Here is a 25,092-nt window from a genome sequence, read left to right as displayed (position 1 = left end):
ACAGTTTCTATGCTAATGCAATTCTGGTTCTAAACGCAGCATAAGGGGTCTCTGTAGTATAAAGGTAAAGGTAAAGGTACCCCTGCCGGTACGGGCCAGTCTTGCCAGACTCTAGGGTTGTGCGCTCATCTCACTCTATAGGCCGGGAGCCAGCGCTGTCCACAGACACTTCCGGGTCACGTGGCCAGCGTGACAAGCTGCATCTGGCGAGCCAGCGCAGCACACGGAAACGCCGTTTACCTTCCCACTAGTAAGCGGTCCCTGTTTATCTACTTGCACCCGGGAGTGCTTTCGAACTGCTAGGTTGGCAGGTGCTGGGACCGAGCAATGGGAGCTCACCCCGCCGCGGGGATTCGAACCGCCGACCTGACGATCGGCAAGTCCTAGGCGCTGGGTTTTACCCACAGCGCCACCCGCGTCCCTCTCTGTATGTATAGTGTATTTTAAAATGGGGTTTTAGAGTTCTTAGGGGTTTTAGAATGTTTTATGTAGTTTTTTTGTGGTTTTTGTAGTTTTATGTAGGTTTGTGGTAGTTTTATGTAGTTTTTATGGAGTCTTATGTAGTTTTTCAATTTCATTGTTCCGCAAGGGACAATGACAATAAAGATATCGTAATCGTAATCGTAATTCTTTGCAGGGCAATTGTGTCTTCAATCTTAACAATATGTCAATCAAAAGGGCAGGAAGAAAGGAAAAATTAGGGGAAGAGGCAGAATGTTTTTGTTGTTGTTGACAGCCATCTGTCTCAAGATACTGTGCCTCTGGGGGTGAAGTCAACTCACTGGAGAATCACAATGCCTGTTGTGGCTGCAGAGACTGGTAACTCCTAACTGCTGCCTCCCGTGTTGTTTTTTCTGTGTTAGGATTACTGAAGTGCCCTCTCCAGGGTGCAAGCCTGGGTACTGTGTATGAAGGTCCCTGGCTGCCCATTGGACAAAACTCCCTTCCCAGCCTTCCTGACATAGAAAGCATGATGTTTGGCACCAACCTGGCTGCAGGAGGGAGGCGTATAAGACGCTATCCAACTATCTTAGGGATTTCATTCTGGATTCTTGTAGGGTTTACTCCTTAGTATTTTCTTCTCCCACAGATTTTTCCTCTGGGTTTACTCCGGAAGCCTTTCTCATGAATGAATATAGCAGCAAGGCAGCAGAGGTTTAGGATTAGAGTTTCCTTCTCCTTGAAGGGCAACCTTCCCAGGTTGACAAGCCCCATCTCCCCCTCATTTCCCTCTAAGGGAGGAGGAAACTACCGCCAAAGGAAGAAATTTTCTGGACACAAAGCAGCCTTCATGGCTACAAAGCCAAAGCCCTGACAATGTGAAATCTCTCACAATCCGTTTGGACTAGAGGCAGCCAGCCATTCTGGTGCCTCTTTTTATCGGAAAGAAGTCAGGAAATATCAAGAACAGGTGCTACTGCCCAAAAGGGAATGATGTCTTACTGCTACACTGAATCAAGAGTATGGGTATCCTAACAGCTACAGCAGTGTGGCTGACAGCGTAGATTGCTAGTTCAAGAACTTCAAACAGAGGTGTACACCAGGTCCTTTCTCTCAATGGTGTAGTCCAGCTTTTCCATATACCCAAGACATAAAAAAGCACCAAGCTCCACCATTAAAAAGACCTCATGCTCTACATTACACTTTTTCTGTACATAAATAATTCACAGCATCTGCCGAATCTGCATATCTGCAGTGGGGAAAACATTTGTGTCACAGACATACTTTAAAGCACATATATGTCTCCACACCCAGAGATTGTCTCCATGTAGAGCAAGGTTACCCAAACTTGGATCTCCAACTGTTTTTGGACTACAACTCCCATTATTCCTAGGGTAGCACGACCAGTGGCCAGGGATGATGGGAACCGTAGTCCAAAAACAGCTGGAGGCCCAAGTTTGGGAAACCCTGATGTAGAGCAAACTTAATTCATGAAGCAGCTGTGACACAGCCACTCCTCCCAATACCTTGTAACTGAATTCAGTCTCCTATAAGAAGTAACCCACTTTGGCTGTTCAAACAAAATATCTGTAATCTTTAAACGATGAGGCCTATAAGATCAGTCTTAAGGCCACCTCATGGGGTGTGTTCTCTCTTAAAATACTGATATATCACTTCGCCTGCTGTCTAGATGAGCTGTCTTTTCTGAGGAGGTCTCATATTTAGAGCAGAGAACAAAGTTGGCTAAGATGAGCTTTCGCTTCAAAGTGGCAGAGTCTAGGTTGTTCTTATTGAACAAAACACCTACATTTCTGTAATACAACAGCTACGACACTACCCTGGGGTTTCACAGTTTTCCTAGTGCTGAGCTGAGAAGGCTACAGACTAAAAAAAGCTCCAAAACCAACTCTATTTACCCTCCTAATAAACAAAACAACTCTTCTCTGCTTATGTGGGGCCTACACTGTCTTAATCGCATATCCTAAAAATGACCTTCAACCTGGCCTCGGGCCAGTCTTTGCATTCCAGATTCACTGAACTAAAAATCAGTATATTGCTTGTTCTCAGTCTGCAGGGATTAGACGTAGATACCAGTTTCCCTGTGCTAGAAAAACATTCCACATAGACAAGACGACTCCAAGCAGGGCAAGATGCAGAGCAAATTCAGTGTACAGAATGTTCGATCAACAGAGTAAAGCTCCTGCCACCCTACATCCGTAATTAGCATGTTGCGCACCAGTCCTTTCCTAAGCTATGCTTCCAAGACACAATTTTAAGGGCCACAACCCAACACTTCACACATTATGCTTTTAAGATATACATATTAAAAAATGCACGTTAAGCATGAATGGGTTAAACACGTTTGCACACATGTGTCATACATGTACTGTACACCTCCTCAGGGACACAGAATTGGCTATTGGGTGCTCCTATGGCAAACCTGAGTCCTTTTCTGCAGTTTGATGAGCACATGCTAACTTCCAGTAATGCACACCTGCATCTATTATATACTCTGTTTGTACAAGGATTTTGTTCTTCCCAAGAGACTAATACATCCAGTGCATATACTAAGCCACTGCGTGCCTTCCTCTATGCATTCACATTCAAAACGCACTACACTGACTTCTGTACTAGAAAATACTTATAAGCTTTGAAAATCAGAACCTTCGTCAGGGAGGGGCAAAAATATCAAAGGTGGAAGCAACTCAAAATTCAAGCCATTCCTTAGTTCAGACCCCAGTATCAACATGCCTTGGGTAAAGAGGAGCCCCCTACTTGATTAGGTGCTTCCTAAAAAATTCTGCTAAGGCCCTAAATACAATTCTGCCTGGTAGAAGATGCAGTTATTGCCGGCTGTGTTTACACAGGGAATAGCCAGCTGTAATTATAGGAAAGATGTTATGATAACAGGAAACCCATGCCCTGTGGAGATATTGAGGAGAGGCATACAGCTATTTGCTAATTACCAACAACAAGAACCCTTTGTGTAGCTGGGGAAGGATGAGTTCCCTCTACTTTGTGGACTTAGGCCCACAGATGTTTTAAATCATCCACATCAGAGTTATTCTGCAGTCTCCAAGGCGTATGCACAGTTATCAGAGTTCTTTGGTTCTTGCTGACAGAGCAGAGCCATCGTCCTCAGGAATTTCCCCCCAAAATGCATCTGCTTAGTGTAACACAGGCAAATGTGTGTGGCAAAACTGCAGAAGCTAACAAGAAAGTAGCAAAGCAACTTCATGGCAAAGGCAGGTAGAGCAGAAATAATGGCAACCTCAAAAAGGCTGGCAAAGGTCCTTCCAAGAAGGAAGCCTGCTCTAAGGAAACCTTTAAAAGAGAGCAGCTGAGTCTGCCATTTGCTATTTTCCCTACAAGACTTGCTGAAGACATGAAGAAAAGCAATCTGGCTTTAGCACATTGCACAGAAAAAGGCACTTGACATGTAATATTGGCCAGTATTTTTTAAATATTTCTGCCCCAGGAGAGATTGTACAGAGGGTAATACTTCTGCTGAAAGAGCAGATGGAAAGGATACTAGAAAAAAGCAACAGTTGTTCAAGGTCAAATCCTTCCATACAGAAATAGCTCCAAACGTTATGAAGAAATTGTGCACATGGAAATATCCGCCCCTTCCATTCCATTGTTCTCACCCTCTGGCTTTTGCCCTCTTATGGTCCAAGCAACATAACCCTACAAAACCCCAAAGAAAGAGCTTCATTGCCCCCTACCTTTTTTATCCTGCCTCTCCGTGTCCCAGCAAAGACCACAGTGTGCCCACGGTAGTCATACGCAGCCACTGATGTCATGCCATCCTCCTTGTCCACAAAGAGCGGCACACCTTCAATGGTGACTGTTCCACCCAATGGCTGGTTAAAATCCTGACCACAGAAATTGTCATCAATTTGCAGGGGCTGTGGGAGAGAAAGGGAAGAAAGAAATTAGCTGTTTGACAGCATTCCAGCACATCATGTAAATGGCTGTGAATGAGAAAACGGTACAGAAATCTGCAAAGTCACCACAGATACAAAAACATATAATTCTAGTGCAGTTGCTGATGGCTTCTTCCTATTCCTTCCTAAACCCTTTTCCTATTCCTTCCCATGAATTTCAAGAGGCCCGTGCAGCCTCTCACTCCATCAATGTTCCTTTAAAAAATTCCACAATTCCACAGGCACATATCAGGATATGTGGTACACCACTTCACCATCTAATTTCCACTTTCAGAATCCTTTCCGAAGAGTGCAAAACAAGGACATGGGACAGTTCCTAAATGTGGAAATTATCAAAGTGAAGGAATGAAACCAAAATAAAAAGGTAGCATTTCTGAAGTTCCTACATCTATATAAAATTACTGTAAAAATCAATACACTTGAATAAAACAAAAACAAAAACTGCTGGGATGCAGCAAGTAAGAGACACTTCACACACTTCATGGCAGAGGCAAATACATGTTAACATTTAGTGTGCACTGGCTTCTACCCCATAACTAGGTGGCAACATTGTTTTTTAAGTGCATATGAACTGTAGGAACTAGTCCTATCTCCTTGTAGTATGTTTTTGTGGTAAACACACCAATACAAACCCTATCTACCATGCTCATTGCAAGGTAAAAGTGAACACAAGCTGCAATTTTAACACGGACCTGTTTCAACTGCGAATCTTTCTTTCAAGAGTGGCCTCAGCAAATTGCACAGCAGGTCACCAGTATGCCAGGATCCTATTCTCTTGCATAGTTAGCACAATGCTCAGAGTACGCCTGTATAGGGTAGAGATGCAGCAACCTGAGGCCCAGTTCAGATGCAATAACAGAGATGCAGTCCCAGGGGCTGCAAACAGGTTGTGCACCTGCAAACTCCTTCCTCACCCTTTCCTTTGCACCCCCAGTTTTGGTGAAGATTTCTTTGTTTACAAGCTACCTGGGTGAGACTAATTAACAACATGCTAATCAGCTTAAGAGACCGCCTTGCACCATGTGTGTCTACTGAACCTCTTAATTTGAGGAACTTACACTTTTACAAGTGTAATATAAGGTTCGCTTTGCATCTGTGAGGAGTCAATCTTTTCAGTGTAGAAGCTTTGGAACTCGCCATTATCCCCATCACATTAAGGCCAACTTTTGATTCAATCAAATACCCTAATTATTGTTGTTAGCCGCCCTGAGCCCGGCTTTGGCTGGGGAGGGCGGGATATACATAAAATTTATTATTATTATTATTATTATTATTATTATTATTATTATTATTAATGGCAGGTCATAGCAACCTTTATGCTCCTGTATCCTTTTCAATGGTTTACAGCTACATGAATACTCCTCCTTCAGTTGAGACTGTAAATTGCTAGAAAAAGCAGCAAACTGACCAGGGTGTTTAACTATTTAAAGGGCAACCTTTCATGAATGGAATAACCATCACTTCCCCATATTCTTTGTTCACTTAATGTTTCCAAAAGAATGGTGACCTACATACCTACCAATTGTGCTACTTTGCCAAAGAGCTAAACTACAGAAAACGGAAGTGATCAGCTACAGGACTGGAGAGACACCTTAAACCATATTTTCCCTCTTCAAAAGTCACAAGAAACAGTAAAAATCAGGAAATTTCTGCTGAAGCTGGACATATGAAGCATCAGCATAACCACAGAGGGGGGCAGTAGGCGCAGCTGGCCCCCGAAATAAATATAAATACATAGCGAATTGAGGTTCTGCCCCCCTAACAAAAGGCCTCCCCCCCCCAACAAAAATCCTGGCTACACCCACGATTATGAAGGGAGGGAGGATGGGGGGAGTGAAGAGAGAGCATGTGGGCACACAGCTTATTCTTGTTTTAATAAACCACAGTTGGTAATATTAGCTTGAGTTGCAGCAAATCTCTCATCTAATTAGTCTTCTCCAGGTGGAGAGAGATGTGGATCTGCTTCAGCTAATGGAGCACCTTTAGATAAAAGACCTTTGCTGCTACTTTGAGGCAGAAGAGTTCTATGTTTACCTATTACTATTATTAGTTTATTACTATTATTATCATTGCCATTGCCATTATTTATGCTGTAAAGTTCACTACACTCTGTACAAAAGATAACATAGGCATGCCCTTGCAGAATGGCTTACAACAGACACAACACAAGGAAAAAGGGACAGGAGCAGAAAGGAGAAAATACACACATTCAGAGTTTAAGCGGGTTGAATGTCCACTGAAAGAATCTGTTCTTGGAGATTAGAATGCTAGAGAGGGCCTAGCCATCTCTCCCTGCTTTATGACAGCTGCCTGGTGCCTAAACCTACTTTGAAACCACACAGTAAAGTGAGCGTAGTCTTGTAAAGGGTCTAAAGCATGTGGAAAAAAGTTGCCTGTCCTTATACAGGGGCCAAGATACTGTGGCTAGCAGCTGGCCTAACAAGAGACGAGGCCTTCCATGCACATGTTTTAACCAGCACCACTTGAGGAATTCTTCTTGTCAGCTTTTATCACAGTCTCAAGGATTCATTGTGCAGCTCCTCGCATCTGTGCTACAGGGCCCAAGGGAAATGGCACTATATAATTCTGCACCTGTGTGCTTTCCAGTTCTCCCCCAGGTCACTCCTAAATAGGGAATGTTGTATCTCATGGGCGGCAAGTGGAATGTGTTTGCAAGCTGCAGACACACACATGCAAACTACAGAATCCACCCATATTACATTCCTCCCTGTAGTTTCACATGGACACCACGTTGCCCACATCCTGTCCTAAGCCGCTGGCCCTTGTGTCTGCACAGATGTTAAACAACTCCTACATTCTGCCCCAGAGACAGACAGAATTCAACAAGGGATGAGAGGACTGGGCGGGGGCAGGATGAAGTGGACCCTGTTCACAGAACAGTTGCGAGGCTGTTCAGGTCTCTCTGGGAGGCCAAGAGAGGTCTGAAGAATAGCTTTATAGAGTGCATTTTTAGCAAGCCATATCCAAATAGAGAGGAAGCCGGCAAGGCTTATCTTCCCTTGCCTTTCAATAAGTGCCATAGCATTTATTGTACATATGTTTACTGATATGTGGCTTATAAAACACTGGGGTGGGGTGAGGGGGAGAAGGTGTGTTAGCCCGAAATGCCAAAACAGTGGAGGGCAGTTTTAATACTCCCAATCCATCTGCAGGCCCTTGCAGAATAAACTAATTTCGTTTCAGCTGTAAACTTCCTTTCTGTATTCAACCAGCTAGGCCAAAGGACTATTGTTTGCTGGGTCACAAAACTCCTGCAGAGACAACCTTACCTATGCTTGATCAGAGAGAGGGAGAGAAAGCAATCGTATCTTAGCATGTTACCAGGCAGTTACCTCCCACTGTAACTGTAGTAGTAAAAAATGAGGGACAGTGGTACCTCTTTATACGAGCGTCTTGGAAGCCGAATCTTTTGGTCTTCAAACGCCAAAAACCCAGAATTGCTTCTGTTTTTGAACACGCCTCAGAAGTTGAATGGCTTTCGCTGCGTGTTTTTCAGTTTTTCCAATTGAACTTGCAGCCAGCCCTTTGCGCCTCAGTTTTCAAACGTTTTGGAAGTCAAATTGTCTACTGGAACAGATTACGTGTGAGAACTAAGGTACCATATTTTTCGCTCTATAAGATGCACATTTTCCACTCCAAAAATTAAGGGGAAATGTGTGTGCGTCCTATGGAGCGAATGCAGGCTCCTTGGCTTCAGCGACAGCAACGCGAAGCCTCAGAAGCACAGTGGGAGCGCTCCCGCCACGCTCCGGAGGCTTTGGGTTGCCTTCACTGAAGCCCGGAGAGCGAGAGGGGTCGGGGAGCTCCCGCCGTGCTCCAGAGGCTTCGGGTTGCCATCACTTAAGGCGAAGGCAATGTGGGAGAGGGAGAGCTGCGCAGCGCCCCTTCAGCGAAGCGGGAGGAGAAATGGAAGGGGCTCAGTTTCTCCTGCCGCTTCACTGAAGGGGCGCTGCGCAGAGAGGGGGAGATTTTTTTTTCTTGTTCTCCCCCTCTAAAACAAGGTGCGTTCTATGGTCAGGTGCATCCTATAGAGCGAAAAATACGGTACCACTGTATACAGGAAGAGTGCAAATAACACTTCCCGGATGGCCGGGGGTGGGGAAGAGGTAGGATGCTCCTTCTCACTGGCATAGAGAGGTAGGGGGGCTTCACTACAGCAATGGCTTTAGCTTTGCCCAGGTTGGCAGTGAGCTCCCACTGGATGTAGCACAGTAGAAAGTCCCGGAATGGGGCACTGTGAGGCAGGGGACTGGCAGCTTTGGATTCAAAGCCCCATGAATTTCTCAAAAAGCCCTCAGCAGCACAAGCTTGAAGCTGGTGCAGAAGAGCACAGCAAAAGAAACCTGCCCTCCAAAGATGGCCACCACATGGGAATGCAGAAGCAAAAGTAGGATCCAAGGGCTTTCTCAAACTGCAAACAATTTGAGAGACACTCTTTCTCAGAACTCCAAGCAGCCCAAAAGGGTTGCCATGAACCAGTGTGTGAGTTGGAAATTTCCTGGTACCTGAAAACTATATTTCTGAAAACTGTATTTCAAGAAGGGCAGGGGTCACCTCACGGTAGCCTGGCAATCTGGAATCATCAATGGCATCTGCTGAGGAGTCCAGATGAACCAGCAGGCCAACATTTACCCCGGTGGAGTAAATCATCTGCCAAATCCATGCCAAAATGGATCTAGATCACTGGTCTTCAACTAGTGGGCCAGTGGCCTGATCCAAGGTAGGTCACTACTGGAGCACTGCTATCATAAAAATGCATGGTAAAAGATTTAGAAAAAGGTCTCCAAATGCATGTTTGGATCAAAACTGGGTCCTGGGTCTGAAGGAGTTGAAGATAATGCCAAAAATGCCTAGCTGGACCATGACTCACTTAGCCCAATAATAGAACACTTCTCAGCAATTATCCAATATGATTGAATATGGTCGAAAAGTTCAACAATGGTCTTAATCAAACTGCTGGGGGGGGGCTGCCTCTAATTTTGTGTTTTTCCATGCTCTGCATGGCCACCATTTTGTGCTATGCCACACCACTCCCATAGCAGCCAACTTGTGACTGGTAGCCCCAGCACTCTCTCAAAATTCACAAGCAGAATAAATTGTGCAATAAAGAGGCACATATAGGAAGATCTGCACAATTAATGCAGGTGACAGAATCAGTTTTTCTAGGTACAAAATCTGTGTTTCTTTGTCACCAATTCTGATACTTCCAAAAACTGGTGCAGTCTTGTTTGTAGGAAAGTGATTCTAACTCTGTAGGAGTTTAGACTAAGAATAACTTTTATTGTTCTCTCCGAAGCAGCTGGTAGATAGCCAGGTAAAGTGGAATCCTCGTCTCCCCATACCATTTGTCATTTGGACATTATTATTACAGTCATACCTTGGAAGCCGAACAGAATCCATTCCAGAAGCCCGTTCGACTTCCAAAACATTCGGAAACCAAGGCACAACTTCCGATTGGCTGCAGGAAGGTCCTGCGGCCAATCAGAAGCCGTGGAAGCCACGCCGGACATTCAGGTTCCAAAGAACATTCGCAAACAGGAACACTCACTTCTGAGTTTGCGGCATTTGGGAGCCAAAGAGTGCCAAGGCGTTCAGTTTCCAAGGTACGACTGTAGTATTATTATTATTATTATTATTATTATTATTAATTGAATTTATATACCGCCCTATACCCGGGGTCTCAGGGCAGTTCACAGACATCACATTTGAAATGAGGAAACAAGGCCTGAAAGAGCCAAGTTGCCAAACACACTGCTTTCTGACCAAAAGACAAACACGTTGGGCAAGATTTTTCTGCCTTTGCCTAAGCTGAACCCTGGTCTGCCAAGCTGACAGTTGCCTCCAGAACTGAGGTTCACCAACATTTTGATTCAAAAAAAAAAAAAAAAAAAAAAGGAGGCAGGGAAACTGCAAGTGATTAGCTTCTGGAGAAGTCCTCTTCTTTCCTCCTCAGCCTTTCCATTCATATAGTATACCTTGAATGAGATCCTCCTTGCAAGCAGCCTAAGTCTGTCACAGATCATGGCACAGAGAGGAGGCAAGAAGGATGGCAAAATGTCTGCAGTTAACACACATTGTGTATGCTCCCGTTGGCTTCTGAGGCGGGCCTAGCAGCTTGGTACTAAGAGAGGATGACAGGGAGATGTGGAGAAAACACCACAAGGAAGGAGGGAAGGAGGGGTCAGGAATGGGGAAATTCCTTGAACCATGAAATCTGTTCCTATCTCCACCTCAGCAGGAAGAGAGCTGTTGCCATGACAACCTCTAGTCCAGCAGTCTCTGGCCATGAATTTCAGGGTCTGGGGGATGCAGAGAAAACAGAGAGGAAGACCGAAGAGAGAAATAACTGAAGTACTCAAATACCATGAATGGCAATGTATGAGTTGAAATACCCACAAGGTGCACACCAAAAAAACAAACAAACCTGGGCTCTGCTAATTCCAGCAGAATACAGCAGTACGGTAATGAAAGAGATACAGTTCCCAGCAATCTTCAGTGGGTTCACTGCACACCCAGAACGGACAACTGCCAAGCCAAGCCGAGAGAACACTGCTAAAAGAAAAGGCCCAGATGCACTCAGAAGTACACAAGTTCCTAGCAAACAGGGAATTGTATCCATGTGCATTTAAATTTGCAGGATGAAGTGGAAGTGCAAAGGGGGCAGCTTTAGTTTGCAATGTAGTAAGAGCATCACATCTAGGACTTGTATATGTGCACACATTCCTAAAAAACACATATTGAGGGTGGTGAATTAATTGGCTTTGAGAAATATTTGACCAAGTTGTACACTATATAGATAGCAAGTCACTTAGCTGTGCACAACTCTCAGCTCATTTGTCACTATTGCACCTCCTTCCCTTTTCTTATATGTGCTCACTGCCAAACCGCACATTCAGGGCAGAAAAGTGGGGTAGCCAATCTGTAGCCAGGCCTAACCCATACCATACAAGCAGCAGCTTGCACTGTCCTGTCGGTTCTGTACCCACCAATGATATAATCAGCATGCACCGGTCCCTAAAAGCCAGTCCAGGGCAAGGGTACATAGGCTGTAACCCAATGCACACTTTTAGTGGGACTTGAGTATGATGTGCACACCTTTAGTGGGACTTGAGCATGATGTGCGTATGTTTACAATTGCCTAATTTTGGATGAAACCTAGACACAGGTACAGAGATCCGACATCCGTATGGAATTTCCCACACCTCTATTTTTTTCCAACTCTGATTTACAATACAATACATCAGAAGTACTATCTAGGCAGGATGTGAGAGGCGACAGAAGCAGAATTCTATTTCTGACAGAAATTTTCCAGATAGTTTAAGCCTGACACATAGCTTTCAAATAGATGCTCGTTACTGAAGCTTGCGTGACTGCCTGCTTGTGTAAACCTTTGCCTGAAGCCAAGCAGAGAATAGGAGACCCAACAATATCAACAAGGGGAAACTACAGAGACCGGATTCCCTCCTTCTTTCCCTTTCAATCTCTGTGGCAGTCATGAATAGCTGGACATAAGGGAGTAGCTATAACGGGGGGGGGGGGGGGGGGGAGGGCTTAATACAGATTCTTAGAGCTAAATGTTCCTAGGCTTCCTCAAAAGCTTAAATATCACAAGCTTCATAATCTAATCATTAGAACATTCCTAAAAAGTAATTGTAAGTAACAAGCACATGGCTCCTTCCTGCTGAAAACAAATACACTCAAAACCTTACTGTGATATTCCCAAATGGCACCAAAATCCAAATAAATAAAAGGTCACTTGTGTATCTGTTAAATCTAACTACTACTATAAATCCCTGGCAACGGAATCATGATTTCTGAGCATTTGTAGGCTGGCAGTGCAGGGAATGGATTAGAAGTAAACAAAAATTGGTGCTAATACAAACACAGCTTTGGGGCAAGAATGGACACTTTGTGAAGACGAACCATTTATTTTCGCATCCTATTTGTATCCAGCCGGGATGCCTTTTTAACCATCCAGTTATGTGTGGTCTTTCAGGCCCCAACCCCTGCTTGCTTTCCTCTGGGTTGTTTTCCTCCCGCCCTTGTACTGCCAAGCATAGAACAATTCCTCTCAAGTTGTGCAGTTAAAGGGCCTCAGCAGGCAGCCACAGAACTGCAACAGTCACTCACAGACCCGCACCTTTGAAGGCAATAACAGCTAACCCCTGACCCTCTGCACTTCAGTAAACAGGGTGATGGAGAAAGCAACTAAAAAAAAAATTCAAAAAAAATCCAGGGAAGCTGAGGAAGCCTACTCAGACCCAGAAAACCAATTCACAGCTGTGACTCCTTTTGCTTGCTCAGCTGTTCCTGATTCCCCACAGCTCATTTTAACAGAGGTTTGTGATGAGGAAGCAGCAAATAATAAATAGTAGTAATTAGGCCTGAGAAATAATTCACAAAGTCGACAGAAGGGGACCACTTTAGCTGCAGACAGAAATGACACCTTTCCCGGTTTGGTGAGGAGGAAGAGGGCGCTGCCCAATTGTTTATTTATACACATTAATTAATTTTAAAATACGCAGTTCTAATTTGCCGACATTCAGAAGACAAATATTTTTAAAAACTTAAAAGCCAGGACAGAATGCAATAAAGGCGTACATAAAAATGTAGAAGTAATACCTAATTGTTCTGCATAGTTTAATGCAGGGTCACATCTTAATGTGAAATATGCAGTCTAAGAGAAGCACAGGGCGGAGCAAGAGGGGGGGAATGCGCCCCAGGATAGGAATGAATTAATCTCAAGGGATGATATTCAGCCCATGTGCTCCACAGAGTTCTGAAAATTTAGCCATGCACAGACACTAAGTAATAACAGAGCTAATACACTTTTGAATGTGACATCCCCATCATTATTCCATGGACCTTTCACCTTGGTCACGTGACCTTTGCCCTGCAAGGCCTGTGCATTACGTCTTAATTTCTTCAGCTCTTAGAATGTATAGCTTGGTGGTAGAAAGGGGGTTATAAAAAAATTCTACTTCCAGGAGGACTGGAGCATAACCAATGAAGGTATTTAAGCTCTGGCAGCACCTCTCAGCCAATGCAATCTTTGTACCACACTGCTCTCCCCACTCCAATTTGCAGCTTCCTCAACCTCATCTGCTGCTGAATATGCAAGAGCATAAATGTTTATGGTGTTTACTCTTCTCTGCTTTGTCTCAACAAACTCTCTGGGAAGCGACAAATACAGCTGCATTCCCGGGCTGCGGAAGAGTGCCTGCCACCCGCCTGCCATGCTACACCGACACCACCTCAATAAATAATTATGCTGGCAATTAGCTTGTTAGCAGCAAAATGACTCGTTAGGGATGCACAGGCAGGTGCCACACCAATAAGAGGCCAGATCCAATCGGACTATTTGGTGGGAAGGAAACTTATTTGGGGCGGTTTCTGAGAGCAGAAGGGCATGGGCTGCAATACGAAATTCTCATACTAGTCTATCAGAGCCAGCCACATCATGTAGGGCAGATAATTCCTTCCTGACAATAGTACACTTCTGAAGCACAAGGTCACTTACATCCACACTGCTTGCTGAAGCAGACATCCAGCTCTCAGGTTAACAAGAGCCTTCATTCTCCTGCCAATAATGAAGGGAAATTGGCATGGTTCACAGCAGGCCCAACCTCACAACTACCTAAATCACATTCTCCAGCTGTACCTGTTTTTTCACTATATAGGCACAGAGAGCCTGTGCACACTGAATCTGCCATTAATAGCGGGGCTTAGCTTCCAGTTGTTATTGGCTGGCAGAATACTATTTTCCTCTGGGCATTTGCTTGCCTTTTGGCCAGACTCGGCCGAAGGACACAAGAGTTCACACAGAGAGCGAGAAAGCTCTTTGCCAGGGTGAAACGTAGATGTCTTCTTGATTCATTACTTTACTTCAAGCCCACTTATGAGGGCAATGAAGGAGTGGACAGGAAAGACAATATTCATTCGTTTAGCTTTATTAAGTGGCTAGTAATTCAGCTGTCCCTTAGGGCCATTCATTTCCGGGCTTCCTGACATCTTCAACAGAAAAGAGAACTCTATGAACACCCTTGTTTCATTTCACTATAAATGTTATGCTGGGACTTAATTGTGAAGGGCTGACAGGAAATTATCTTATAGCGAAGTGTAAGGACCTTAGTCCTCAACTTAAATATTTCTTGGAGGCCGTGATTCAAATTCAAGTCTTTAATATACCAGAAGCAAAATAAAATGATTTCAAAGGGAATCAGTTAAGGAGTAAATTACTTTTACCGCAACCCCACAACACAGTGTTCATTGCAGACTGCACATCTGGTAAGCTACCAGGCCCGATTCAAGGTGTTGACTTCAGTTCTACAAAATTCCTAAAAAGTCTGGGGTCTAGGTACTTGACCGAATGCCTTTCCCGAGGCCTGCCACCCTGAGACTTAAGATCTTCCAGAGTGTCCCTTGTGGCAGGCAAGATGGTGGCATGAGACGGCATTCTCAGCGGCAGTGCACTGTTTATGGCATTTGTTTTCACTTGAGATACGACTATCCTCCACATTAGATATATCCAGTGTTAGAAACTAGATACATAAGCTAGGTGCCAAATGGCACCTTAAACTTAAGCCACCACAACAGCATGTCTGTTCGCCAGACTGTTGAACTAAATGACCCTTCCAACGCTACAATTCTACAATTCTGTGATCTCAACTACATTGTTTGACTGTAGCTTGCTCTTAAAACAATTCACTTGTCCTAGTAGAAGGAGAAACACACATAGGGGAGATGAAAATGGAATTAACTATGGATTAAGACAGAGGTTTTTAAACTGTGGTCGCCAACTTGGCACCCAGAAATCTCCATCATTCAGTCTGGACACTGAGGTCTAGCTCCGAGGGCCTTCTAGTGGTTCCCTTGCTGCGAGAAGTGAAGTTACAGGAAACCAGGCAAGGGGCCTTCTCGGTAGAAGTGCCCTCCTTGTGGAATGTTCCCCCATCAGATGTCAAGGGGATAAAGAACTATCTGACTTTTAGAAGACATCTGAAGGTTTTTAATGTTTGATGTTTGATGTTTGATTTAATGTTTGATGTTTTATTGTTGTTGTTGTTGACCAGGATTCACAGTGGAACAGGAAGAAGATAGCAAGAACCACAAGGCAACTCAGAGTGCTCAGCAGAGCATCTCAGCCTGGGTCACATTTTCATTCCTGGTTCCAAGTGGATTCCTGGTTCCAAGCCAGTGAAGGAAAGAAACAAACAAACAAGATGGAATGAGTTTTCTAGCCAATGTGTTCAGTTCCTCAGCATTGGGGGAAGAAGTACAAACATCTCCTGAACTCCCAGCCAAGCCTGGCAGCCTCTCCTCCTGGATCCAAGGCAGCTCTGAGCGGTTCAAGATTACCTCCAAGCACCAACGCATTAGGCATCCTAGAAGCTATAACAAGGCCACTGGCGAATGACTATGGACTGGTTCACACAATTCACTTTCTCTTGCGCAAGAAGTCTTGGTCCCTCTCAGACATGTCCTTGTGTGAACAAATGTAATGTGTGAATCTAGCCAGCACATATCTGGCCAGCAGCACATACTGTGATTGCAACAGCGCTTTTTCCAGCTGTTGCTATTAGTGATGGGTGAACTCCTCTCAGCTCAATGCAGAATTGGGTCAGCAATTACAAGCGTCATTGGAGAACACTAGAAAAAAAATCATGGTTGGCGTGTTTTTTAAGAGTTCTAAATTGATTCATAATGCTGGCTGCACCGTATCATACTGCCTTATCATTTTCAATTGTCCCTCGTTTATTTTTTTGTCCAAGACACAGACACTAATGACAGCTATGCAAACACCCCTTGAGGGTGATTTCTAAGGCTCCAGCAAACTGCAGCAAAGCCCAAGGAGGTTCCAGAGCCTTGAGGGAAAAGGGTGCTGTGCAATCCCTGAACATGTCTTTATTTGGTGCCGGATCTTTGGAGAGAAAGCTTTTTGGGGGTTGCTCCTACAGTTCCTTGGAACCTTAAAAAAATATTCATCACAAGTGCTTGCTTAGCTCTGTATGAGCTGAGATTAGTGTCCAGGGCTTGGACTCAAAACAAGAGCACACTCTGTACACATGCAAAGTCACGTTATACATTTTGGACTGGAGAAGAGATTCTCAAGGAAATGGAGTTCGAGTTGCAATAAGTGCAAGCATTATGGGGGAAATTCACATTCCAAAGCAGGTAATTGAAAAGCTGGGTAACATCACTAGCTGCAATCAAGGGATTTGCTGCAGCCTGTATCGACAACCGCCAAGCTCACACACTGCTTTGTCCATGTAAAATGTGTGCCTGAGGAGTGTGAAGAAGGGGGAGGAGAAGAAATAATATTCTGTGAACCACCAGCTCTGATACATAAAATGACACTAGACTGTGCCCATGCCCCAGGAATGTGAATAACTCTTTGCAACAGAAGCAGGCCATGAATCCAAAAGCCCTGTTGTCTTGCCCACATTCTCACCCTTGCTTGCTCAGTCATGCTGAATCAATTGCCATCAATAAAAAACAAGCCTTCCTTTGGGAGGAAAGCCTGTAGAGCTGATGAAAAAGGATCTTTATAAAGCCATATGACAGGGCTCAAAGCAAGTGGATGAAGTTCATTTTCAGTCCTTCCTCCCCTCTCCCGCTCCTCACTTTTCTGACTGTCATGAGATTAAAGGCCTTTCCATGCAATCAGTTTCTGCAGCATAAATGGACATATTTGTTTCTCATTTGCTTAGGAGAGGAAACGTTCTTTATTGCAGGGATATTGCATTTTTGCTGAGCACATAAAAATGCAATATTTTATATATGGGAACATGAGATTCCCACACTTCCAAATACTATCTTCATTACTGCTGTGGTTGCAGAAGCTTCACGGACATCTACTATATAATATGCTATTTAAAAGCCTGGATAGTCCTGCCCTTGATCTCACCCCAGTAATACAATGCAATTCTAATGAGCAGAAGACTGGGGCAGTGGCTCAGGTCAAATTCAGTGGAAACCACCAACGAATGAGTCACTGATCAGCAGTATTTCCCTCCCAAGCAAGCAACAACTCTGCAGAGCTTATAAAATACTAATAGCACAAGCAGCATTGGGAATAGTTCTTTGCCTCTGGACCAAATCCCTCACATAAGCCCCACTCCTTGCTAAAGCTGTGCATGTGCGCATACTGTGTGCTTTTTGAGAAGGTTTGAGATCTCCAAACATGGAGCGAACCAGTGGTTTCGTTTCAAGGTTGTGCAAGATTGCCAATCACACAACACTTCCACCTGCTCTGCCTTTTGGAAGGTAGGGGGAATGGAGACGATTCCTTTGGTTCCGGTGGTCCCAAGACTACAGCCACATGCTCAGAAGCGTCCTCTTCCCTTCCATGGCCAAGCAATTCAATGTGGAAGAGAAGGACTTCCTGCATAAATCAGACAGGGAACCAGAATCTGTCAGGAAGTAAGGTCTTTCAGGCTTTCCTGTTTCTAGCAAAGTTTGAACCAAGGGACTGGCAAGAACTCTTTTGCGGAGGGGGAATTCCTGGCATCACCGACCCTTGGTGAAAGTCAGGGACTTTCTGGAACAGCGAAATCTCCCCAACACCAGAATGTGAGTGGCGAAAAGCAGCTGTCTTCTTTCCTGCTCACATGATGCCCTTAACTGTCTCTTGCCTTCATACATTCACAGTCACATTCCTTGTTTTGCATTCTTTGTTTCTGCCTCCCGCTTACTTTGCTCAGGGCAGACCTCGGGGGAATGGCAGCTGATCTGAGCTACACTTGGCTCCCCAAACCTGCACTGCAAGCCAAGAAAGATGGAGAGAATGAGGGGAGGGGAAACAAGAGAGCAGAGAAAGCCTCCTCCCTCCCCTGAGTCAGCAGTTATGTGACCCAGCAGGCAGCAGTGTAACGATTTCATCATTTTCCACCAAAATTGAATTAGTTTGAAGCCAAAATCAGATTTGTGAGCCCAGCACTCTTGACAGCAAACCCTTTACTTTGTCAGGCAGCTGTTAGCTGTTTCCCTCAGAACTCGGAGAAGGAGGGGCTGCCTGGGACAATTACAAATGGATGCCTGTGCACAAACTACTCCAGGTGGGTGCAGCTGAACCACCTGCTCCTAGAACGCAGCCCCATGCCCCTGCCGCACCTGTAATTTATAAGAGGACGGAGAAAGAGAGAGAAAGTAACTCAGTTTCACACTCCTCCTTCTGCTGGACATCTAAACAAGGCAGAGACCCTCATCAAGCCGCTGGTTCATGCCGCAAGCCCTTGCACCCAGCTCCGGACGTCGTGCCTTGAAATGCACCTGCCTCTGAATGCAGAAGCATGAACACTCATAAGAGAGAGGAGAAGTGGCAATGCCTCAGTCCACAGCAAAGGCTGGGGAGCTTCTAGGATTGTGGCAGCAGAGGTGCCATAGAGGGAGGGTGGGGGAAGAAGGCTACTGCTCCCCCTCCCTCCCGCTCTCCCTGGATTTCAGATTAAATTATCCCTAGGTGCAAGGAAACCACAACAAATGCTATTAAGATACGCTGCTTCTCTGAGGCTTAATCTTGAAAACATCCAAGCCTTATAATTTTGCTGGGTTTCTCTCTTTCCAACACTCCCCAGCCCCAAGACTGGAATACTCCTCCCCTCCTCCTTCCACTTTTACTCTAAAACCATATCCCTGTTATTATTCGCTATTATTATTCACACACACCTAAAACAGCTAGGCACTTTGGAAAATTATTTTTAGAAGCCACACTGCTTGCAAGTTTACATTATAGCACATATAACACAGAAAAAAGAAAAAGGGGGGGGGGGAATAAAATAGCAGAGGAGACCGATCATAAGATCTGTACTTAGAGCCAAAATGCATTTGTTTCAGCATCCTTAAGGGCTTTAAACTTCCACTGACTACAAAGCAGCAAAAGCATTACCGTCAGCAGCTTCAACTGCAGAAAGGAACCACAATCAGAGGTTAGTTTCTGTTTGGGAACCACTCATTAGGTTTTCCCTCCTGACATGTGCACACGTCCCTCAAGAACTATGTACGAAGCTCTTATATACCATCCTTAAGGCACCAGGGGGCTCAAACCAGAAACTGTAGCATCAAGGCTTCCTTGGAGGTTTTCAAAGAGAGGTTGGGTGGCCAGCTGTCATGGGTGCTTTGGCTGAGATTTCTGCGTTTCAGGGGGTTGGACTAAGATTCTATGAAGCACAGGATACTTACTTCCTGCACTAGAACAAGGGCAGCTCTCAAGCTAAGAGAGCTATAGGTCTGATCTTTGCTGTGTACTGCAGTGCCATACAGATAAATGGCCAAAGAGGGGTACTGCAGCTCATCAGTGCAGCCAGGCCAGGTGATCTGTGGAGCCAATAGTGGCAAACATGGGAAGCTGCCCTAAACCAAAACAGTGCATTGAACCGCACAGGACAGTCTACACAGACTTGTGGAGGTTCTTCAGGGTTTCAGACCGGAGTCTTTCACAGCTCTACCTTGAGATGCTTTGGAGTCAAAACTAGAAGTTTCTGGATGCAAACTATGAGCTCAGCCATTGAGCTACGATCCTTTCCCTACCTAAAGCCTGGGTGGCTTTACAGAAACTGAGGAACCAAGCCTGCAGTAACAATCTAAGCAAAACAGACTCACTTCCTGCTGCCCTTTGGAATGCTACGGTCTGCCCAACCTCGGTGGCATACTTGATTCTGTCCCCTATGATCTCTGTCTGTTGCTTCAGACCTTGATTTCAGCCAGACGTGGACTCACATTTGACCACTTTCAGGCCTGGCCCTACAGGACCCTGACACCATGCCAGAGGGTTTCCACTCATCCTTTGGGGTATCTGTCCTAAAAAGAGAAGGAGGAAGGGAAGAAGAAGAGGTGTCCAAACCATGGCCAAGGATTGTTACTGTCTAATTTGCCAAAACAGACCTCAAATGCCCCTCTCCCTTTATCTCCATTACTCCACAGCAGCTGTAAATCATTATTTATCATATTGTGAGGTGGGATAGAGCCATGGAGATGTGTATTCAAATTCCTCACTCAGCTATGAAACTCACTGGCTGAACATGGACCACATGCTATCTCTCAGCTACACTGCCACGCCACATGTTCTGAGGACCAGAGGGGGCGAGGTTCTATGTGTACTACACTGAGCCTTACAATGGAGTGTATTTCTCATGAACATGGGTTCATTGGCATAAGGAAGCACAGCACAAGCTCTTATTTCATGCTTTGTATCTCTGATCTCAGCTGTTCCTATCAGAGCTGCTACCAGAATCACAACTGCCTACAATACCATACCAATTCTGCCCTAGATACCCACTTATGAGCCCAGTGTACTACCACTCCATCCATTGGCTGCCAATGTAATCCCCACAACCAGAATTCTGTGGCTGTCAGAAATCATGGGAAATGTAATTCCTATTGACTTTAAATATGTGCAGCAGCATCTAGGAATACATGAGCCACAGAAATTACACATCCCATGGTTTATGGTTCCCAATACCATACATGTACCTATAGGAACATAAGATCTAAAATCTGATATGTTTATCGGCCCTGCTGATGTATTATGTTTTATGGCTTTGTATGGTTTTGATTTAATTACAATGAGAGCCTGCTGATTGGAGAACAGAGAAAGAAGTTTCTAAAATAAAATTTTAAATCCGGAGGTCCACTACCATTGACACATGGAGCTAGTGTTTAGGGAGGCTCCAAACCCACACCCACCAACACACACACATCCACTCAACATTGTGCTTCTTGTAAAGCCATTAGAAATGCATTTGGAGTGGGCCAGGTCTTTAGCTGAATTCATTTACAAAATTTAATTTAAGCAGACCATTACAATTTGGAGAAGGGTCAGTAGGCTAAATGGATCCATTAAGAATCAGCCAAAGTCCAAAGTACACTTGACTATATGGGTCTGGGGAGTGGACCTACGGCATCTGATGTCCAAGCTCAGATTCTGCCACAAGCACTATGTATATATGTATATCTCCTTGCATTCAGCTGAGAGTTTTAAGTGATGTAACTATACCAATTTTCTACAACTCGTGATATGTCCTAGAAATTCCATTCCCATTTTGAAAGATCTTTTACACATTACTCTCCTATCCTCACTGCAAGTAGCTGAAATAGCCTCCAAGTTATATCTGATATTGTCTGAAAAGGAACCCAGCTATGGCTCATAAAACAAAGCAGGCTTCTTACCCTGCCTTGCCAAAGACTTAACACAATGGAACAGGGCAATAAAGCTCCTCTGTTTGCCATAGCAACAGCCTATGGGAAATGCTTCCCTCAGGATAGGCAGGCAACTTTCCCTCTGTTGAGAAAGAACATATCCAGACTCATAACTCTGGCTCGCTCCCATATCCCCCAGGGCAAGAGTTCACTTCTAATTGGCCTCAAAACCTGACACTCCAGTTGTGTTTCATATACACCTATGAATTTGGAGAGTCCTCTCACGGCCAGTATGAAGCTGCTATCTGTACAGCTGTCCTGTTCTCACACTCTACCTAAACTACAGAGGTAAGGATTTTGATTATCCCGATTTGGAATCAGACAGAGGATAAAACCAGAAAACAAGAGACCCAAGTAGAATCGGAACATCATCCTGGCTGGCTAATATTCCTGCCGTATCATTATGGGGTGCTGAGAGGGCACCATGTTGCACCTTGAATAGCACTTCAAATCATCTGCAATTGTTATCACATCAGTATATCTAACAGTTACTTGGGTCTGTATTCCCAGCAGGACATATCTCCTGTACATGGATACCTGCTTTCCCCCTAATTCATTCCAGTACTTGTCATGATGGTAACAGTGGAAAGTAAACTCAGGTTAGAATAAATGGAACATCAGCATGTCTGTTAGATGGTTAGTGGTCCACATGCTCCTACTTATTGCCTTTCTTCTCAATTCAATCCTTCCGAAAAACTGTCTTGGCAAGAATTTCTGTGCAAATAATCTCTAAAACACATTCCAAAATCAATGCAGTCCCCATTCCTCCAGCATAACAAACTTTATTTGGATAACTGAAGATTGGGAGAAGTCATTCCAGAGGCCGGAACTTCTCAACATCCAATAATTATCCTCATATCCCATAACCAAAGCCTAAAACTCCAAACACCAAAATACTGTAGCTGAGAATAGAATGGTCACATGCTAATTGAAACAAATCCCAGATCTTTAAGCAACATCTTCAGCTGCGTACTCAAAGACAGCACAGGTATCTCAGCTGATGCTTTGGATTTATCAGAGCAGAAAGGAAAAGGAGAAATGACAAAGTAGAAGAATGAGGAGGAAGACTTACTGAGTTTATGCATCCCAACTCCTTGTTCAAAAGCCAGGGCAGAGAAAGCTTCCCCTCCCCACGATAGCAAGACTGGATGCGCTCCTTGATCTTGTCTTTGATCTTCTTCAGTGTGAAGAGGCAAAGGACAGATTCCTTTGGTGGCTTCACCCTGTTCTTCTGGCCCTGAGAGAAGATTGTGAAGAGGATATCCTCCTGCTCTGAGATACCCAACTGCTTGGCCAGTGCCTTTCCGGGCTTACTTAGGTAAGCGTCCTGAATCAGGCGATATTCAATGCCATCACGAATACAACCAATGGGGAATTCCACATATGAGTAGAACTTGGGATCATCTACACACAGCCGAACGACCTTGGAGGTGAAAAACTGCTCCCCAGTGGAGTCAGGCGAGGTCAGCTGGGTGTCTAGTTGCAAGGTCAGGTAATAGACAAACTGCTCACTGCTGAAGCTATAGATGTAGTAGATATCAAATGTGGGGAACTTGGACAGTGTGTCTGATGGAATCTTGAGCTGGGATGAGACAAACTCATCCTGATAAACAAAGCCAAACATCTCTGCATTCTCTTCACTGGCCATCAGTTTACGGCTGGACAGGGTAGGGAAGTACTCAGACTTGCCATCAATGGGTGTTCCAATGAAGAGCTTGTTTTGCCCATTTGGGACTTCAATGATGACGCCTGACATAGTTCCTGACTCATTGACACTGGAGAGGTAGTGCTCCTTGCGATGATGGGGCTCACCCAACTTGAAAAGGTCGTCCAAGCGCAGAAACTGGCAAATGCCCTGAGAAGCACTGCCACAGGCTATCAGTCGATTCCCAGAATAATCCACCAGCAGCAACTTGTTGACATTGTTGGTGCTGACTAGCCCATGTGGACAAGACTGCACACTAGGCGGTGGGTAGCACTTCTCATTGTCATCCACGGGCCCCGTGACATGAGTACGCATCAGTGTCAGATCGTCTGCAAGCTTATAGATCCGGTTGACAGCACCCACATACACCTCCCCAGTTTTGTTGTGGACCACCAAGTGTGTCAAACTCCAGTCGGTGACCTGGAAAATCCTAAAGGGAGAGTTGGACTTGGGAGTGCCTTCTTCCAATGGCAGCCAAGCACTCCCCAGAAGCAGCAAGGTCCAGATATTGACCGACAAATGGTGCTTTAGTCTCAGGAGCCACATGGCGAAAGAATCACATCCAGCAATGGTTGTGCATTAACCTATCCACTGGAAAAAAATGAAGCAAAACAGAAGGCAGTGGAGAAGGGAAAGGAGCTGTCTGTGGACTAATGTCTCCTCTTCTTCCACCAGTCTCCACATTCAGGACATTGTGGGTGCCGGCATCCTGCTCAGTCCTAGAAGGAAACACAAAGCAAGCAAGGTTAGACAAACAGTTGAGCCACTCAGAACATAACAGCACAATAGATCCCCACAGTTACAAACATCTCAGGAATGAAGGTGGTTCAGATCTATGAAATGTTCAGCTGTCTTGGAAGAAGCATTGCACAGAATTTGCTAATCATTCTACATTCTTCCCATTGAAGTTCCCATGACCATTTTGTGCATTCACTACAGAAAATAATTGCTGAATTGTTTTGACATCTTAGGAGAGCTAAGATTGTTATCAGAAAAAAGACAATATAGGCTTTCCACATTTTCTGTGTTTTTATGGGGCCATGAGCCTTAGAAGCCTTAAGCTTGAACTCACAGTATAAAGGGAATAATAGTGTTATACCTTTTGGCAAAAGCTCCAAGAGAGACAGATGAGAGAGAGAGAGAACTTTGAAGATCTGAAAATGGCTTTAAAAAATAACTAAAATGACTGGGATTAGATCCTTTATAACCCCTATTTTAGCACTTTTCAACCTTGCCCAGATGTCTTGTCTTTCTGGGTATCTGTACTATCTAAAACAAGATCCCTGTATTACAGTGTTTTCTTGAAGACAGGTCTTTCATTGCACCAATTGAGATTTGGCAAAAAGACTATCTCTGATACAGTGATATACCTCTATATTTGTTTTTCTAAGTTCATAGTACTGAAATGGAGAAATGCAAAAGAACTGATCTCTTTATTAACCAGAACCAGACAGAGGGCCTTCTCGGCAGTGATGCCCGCCCTGTGGAATGCCCTCCCATCAGATGTCAAGGAAATAAGCAGCTATCCTATTTTTAAAAGACATCTGAAGGCAGTCCTGTTTAGGGAAGTTTTTAATATTTAATGCTGTATTGTTTTTAACACTCGATTGGGAGCTGCCCAGAGTGGCTGGGGAAACTCAGCCAGATGGGCAGGGTATAAATAATAATACAGTGGTACTGTACCTTGGGATGCGAACAGGATCCGTTCTGGAGCCCCGTTCGCATCCTGAACAGAACATAAGACGCAGGGCACATCTGCACGTGCGCGGGTCACGTTTTGCC

At 44.6% G+C, this 25,092-nt stretch overlaps 1 protein-coding gene across 4 annotated transcripts in view; it reads right to left on the bottom strand.

The window, feature by feature from the left end:
• Nucleotides 1-25,092, bottom strand: part of PLXNA1 (plexin A1) — a 313,030-nt gene that overhangs the window by 241,170 nt on the left and 46,768 nt on the right. For all 4 annotated transcript variants that reach the window (XM_079964486.1, XM_079964484.1, XM_079964487.1 and 1 more), the window contains exons 2-3: nucleotides 22,678-24,029; nucleotides 4,167-4,349 (exon numbers count right to left, since the gene is read on the bottom strand). In XM_079964486.1, coding sequence (XP_079820612.1) covers nucleotides 4,167-4,349; nucleotides 22,678-23,856 — 1,362 coding nt within the window. In that variant the 5' untranslated portion in view covers nucleotides 23,857-24,029. The remainder of the gene's footprint in view (nucleotides 1-4,166; nucleotides 4,350-22,677; nucleotides 24,030-25,092) is intronic.

The sequence above is a fragment of the Podarcis cretensis genome, assembly GCF_951804945.1.
Source record: "Podarcis cretensis genome assembly, chromosome: 2".
NCBI classification, from domain to species: Eukaryota; Metazoa; Chordata; class Lepidosauria; order Squamata; family Lacertidae; genus Podarcis; species Podarcis cretensis.
This window is presented reverse-complemented; position numbering and strand designations above follow the sequence as displayed.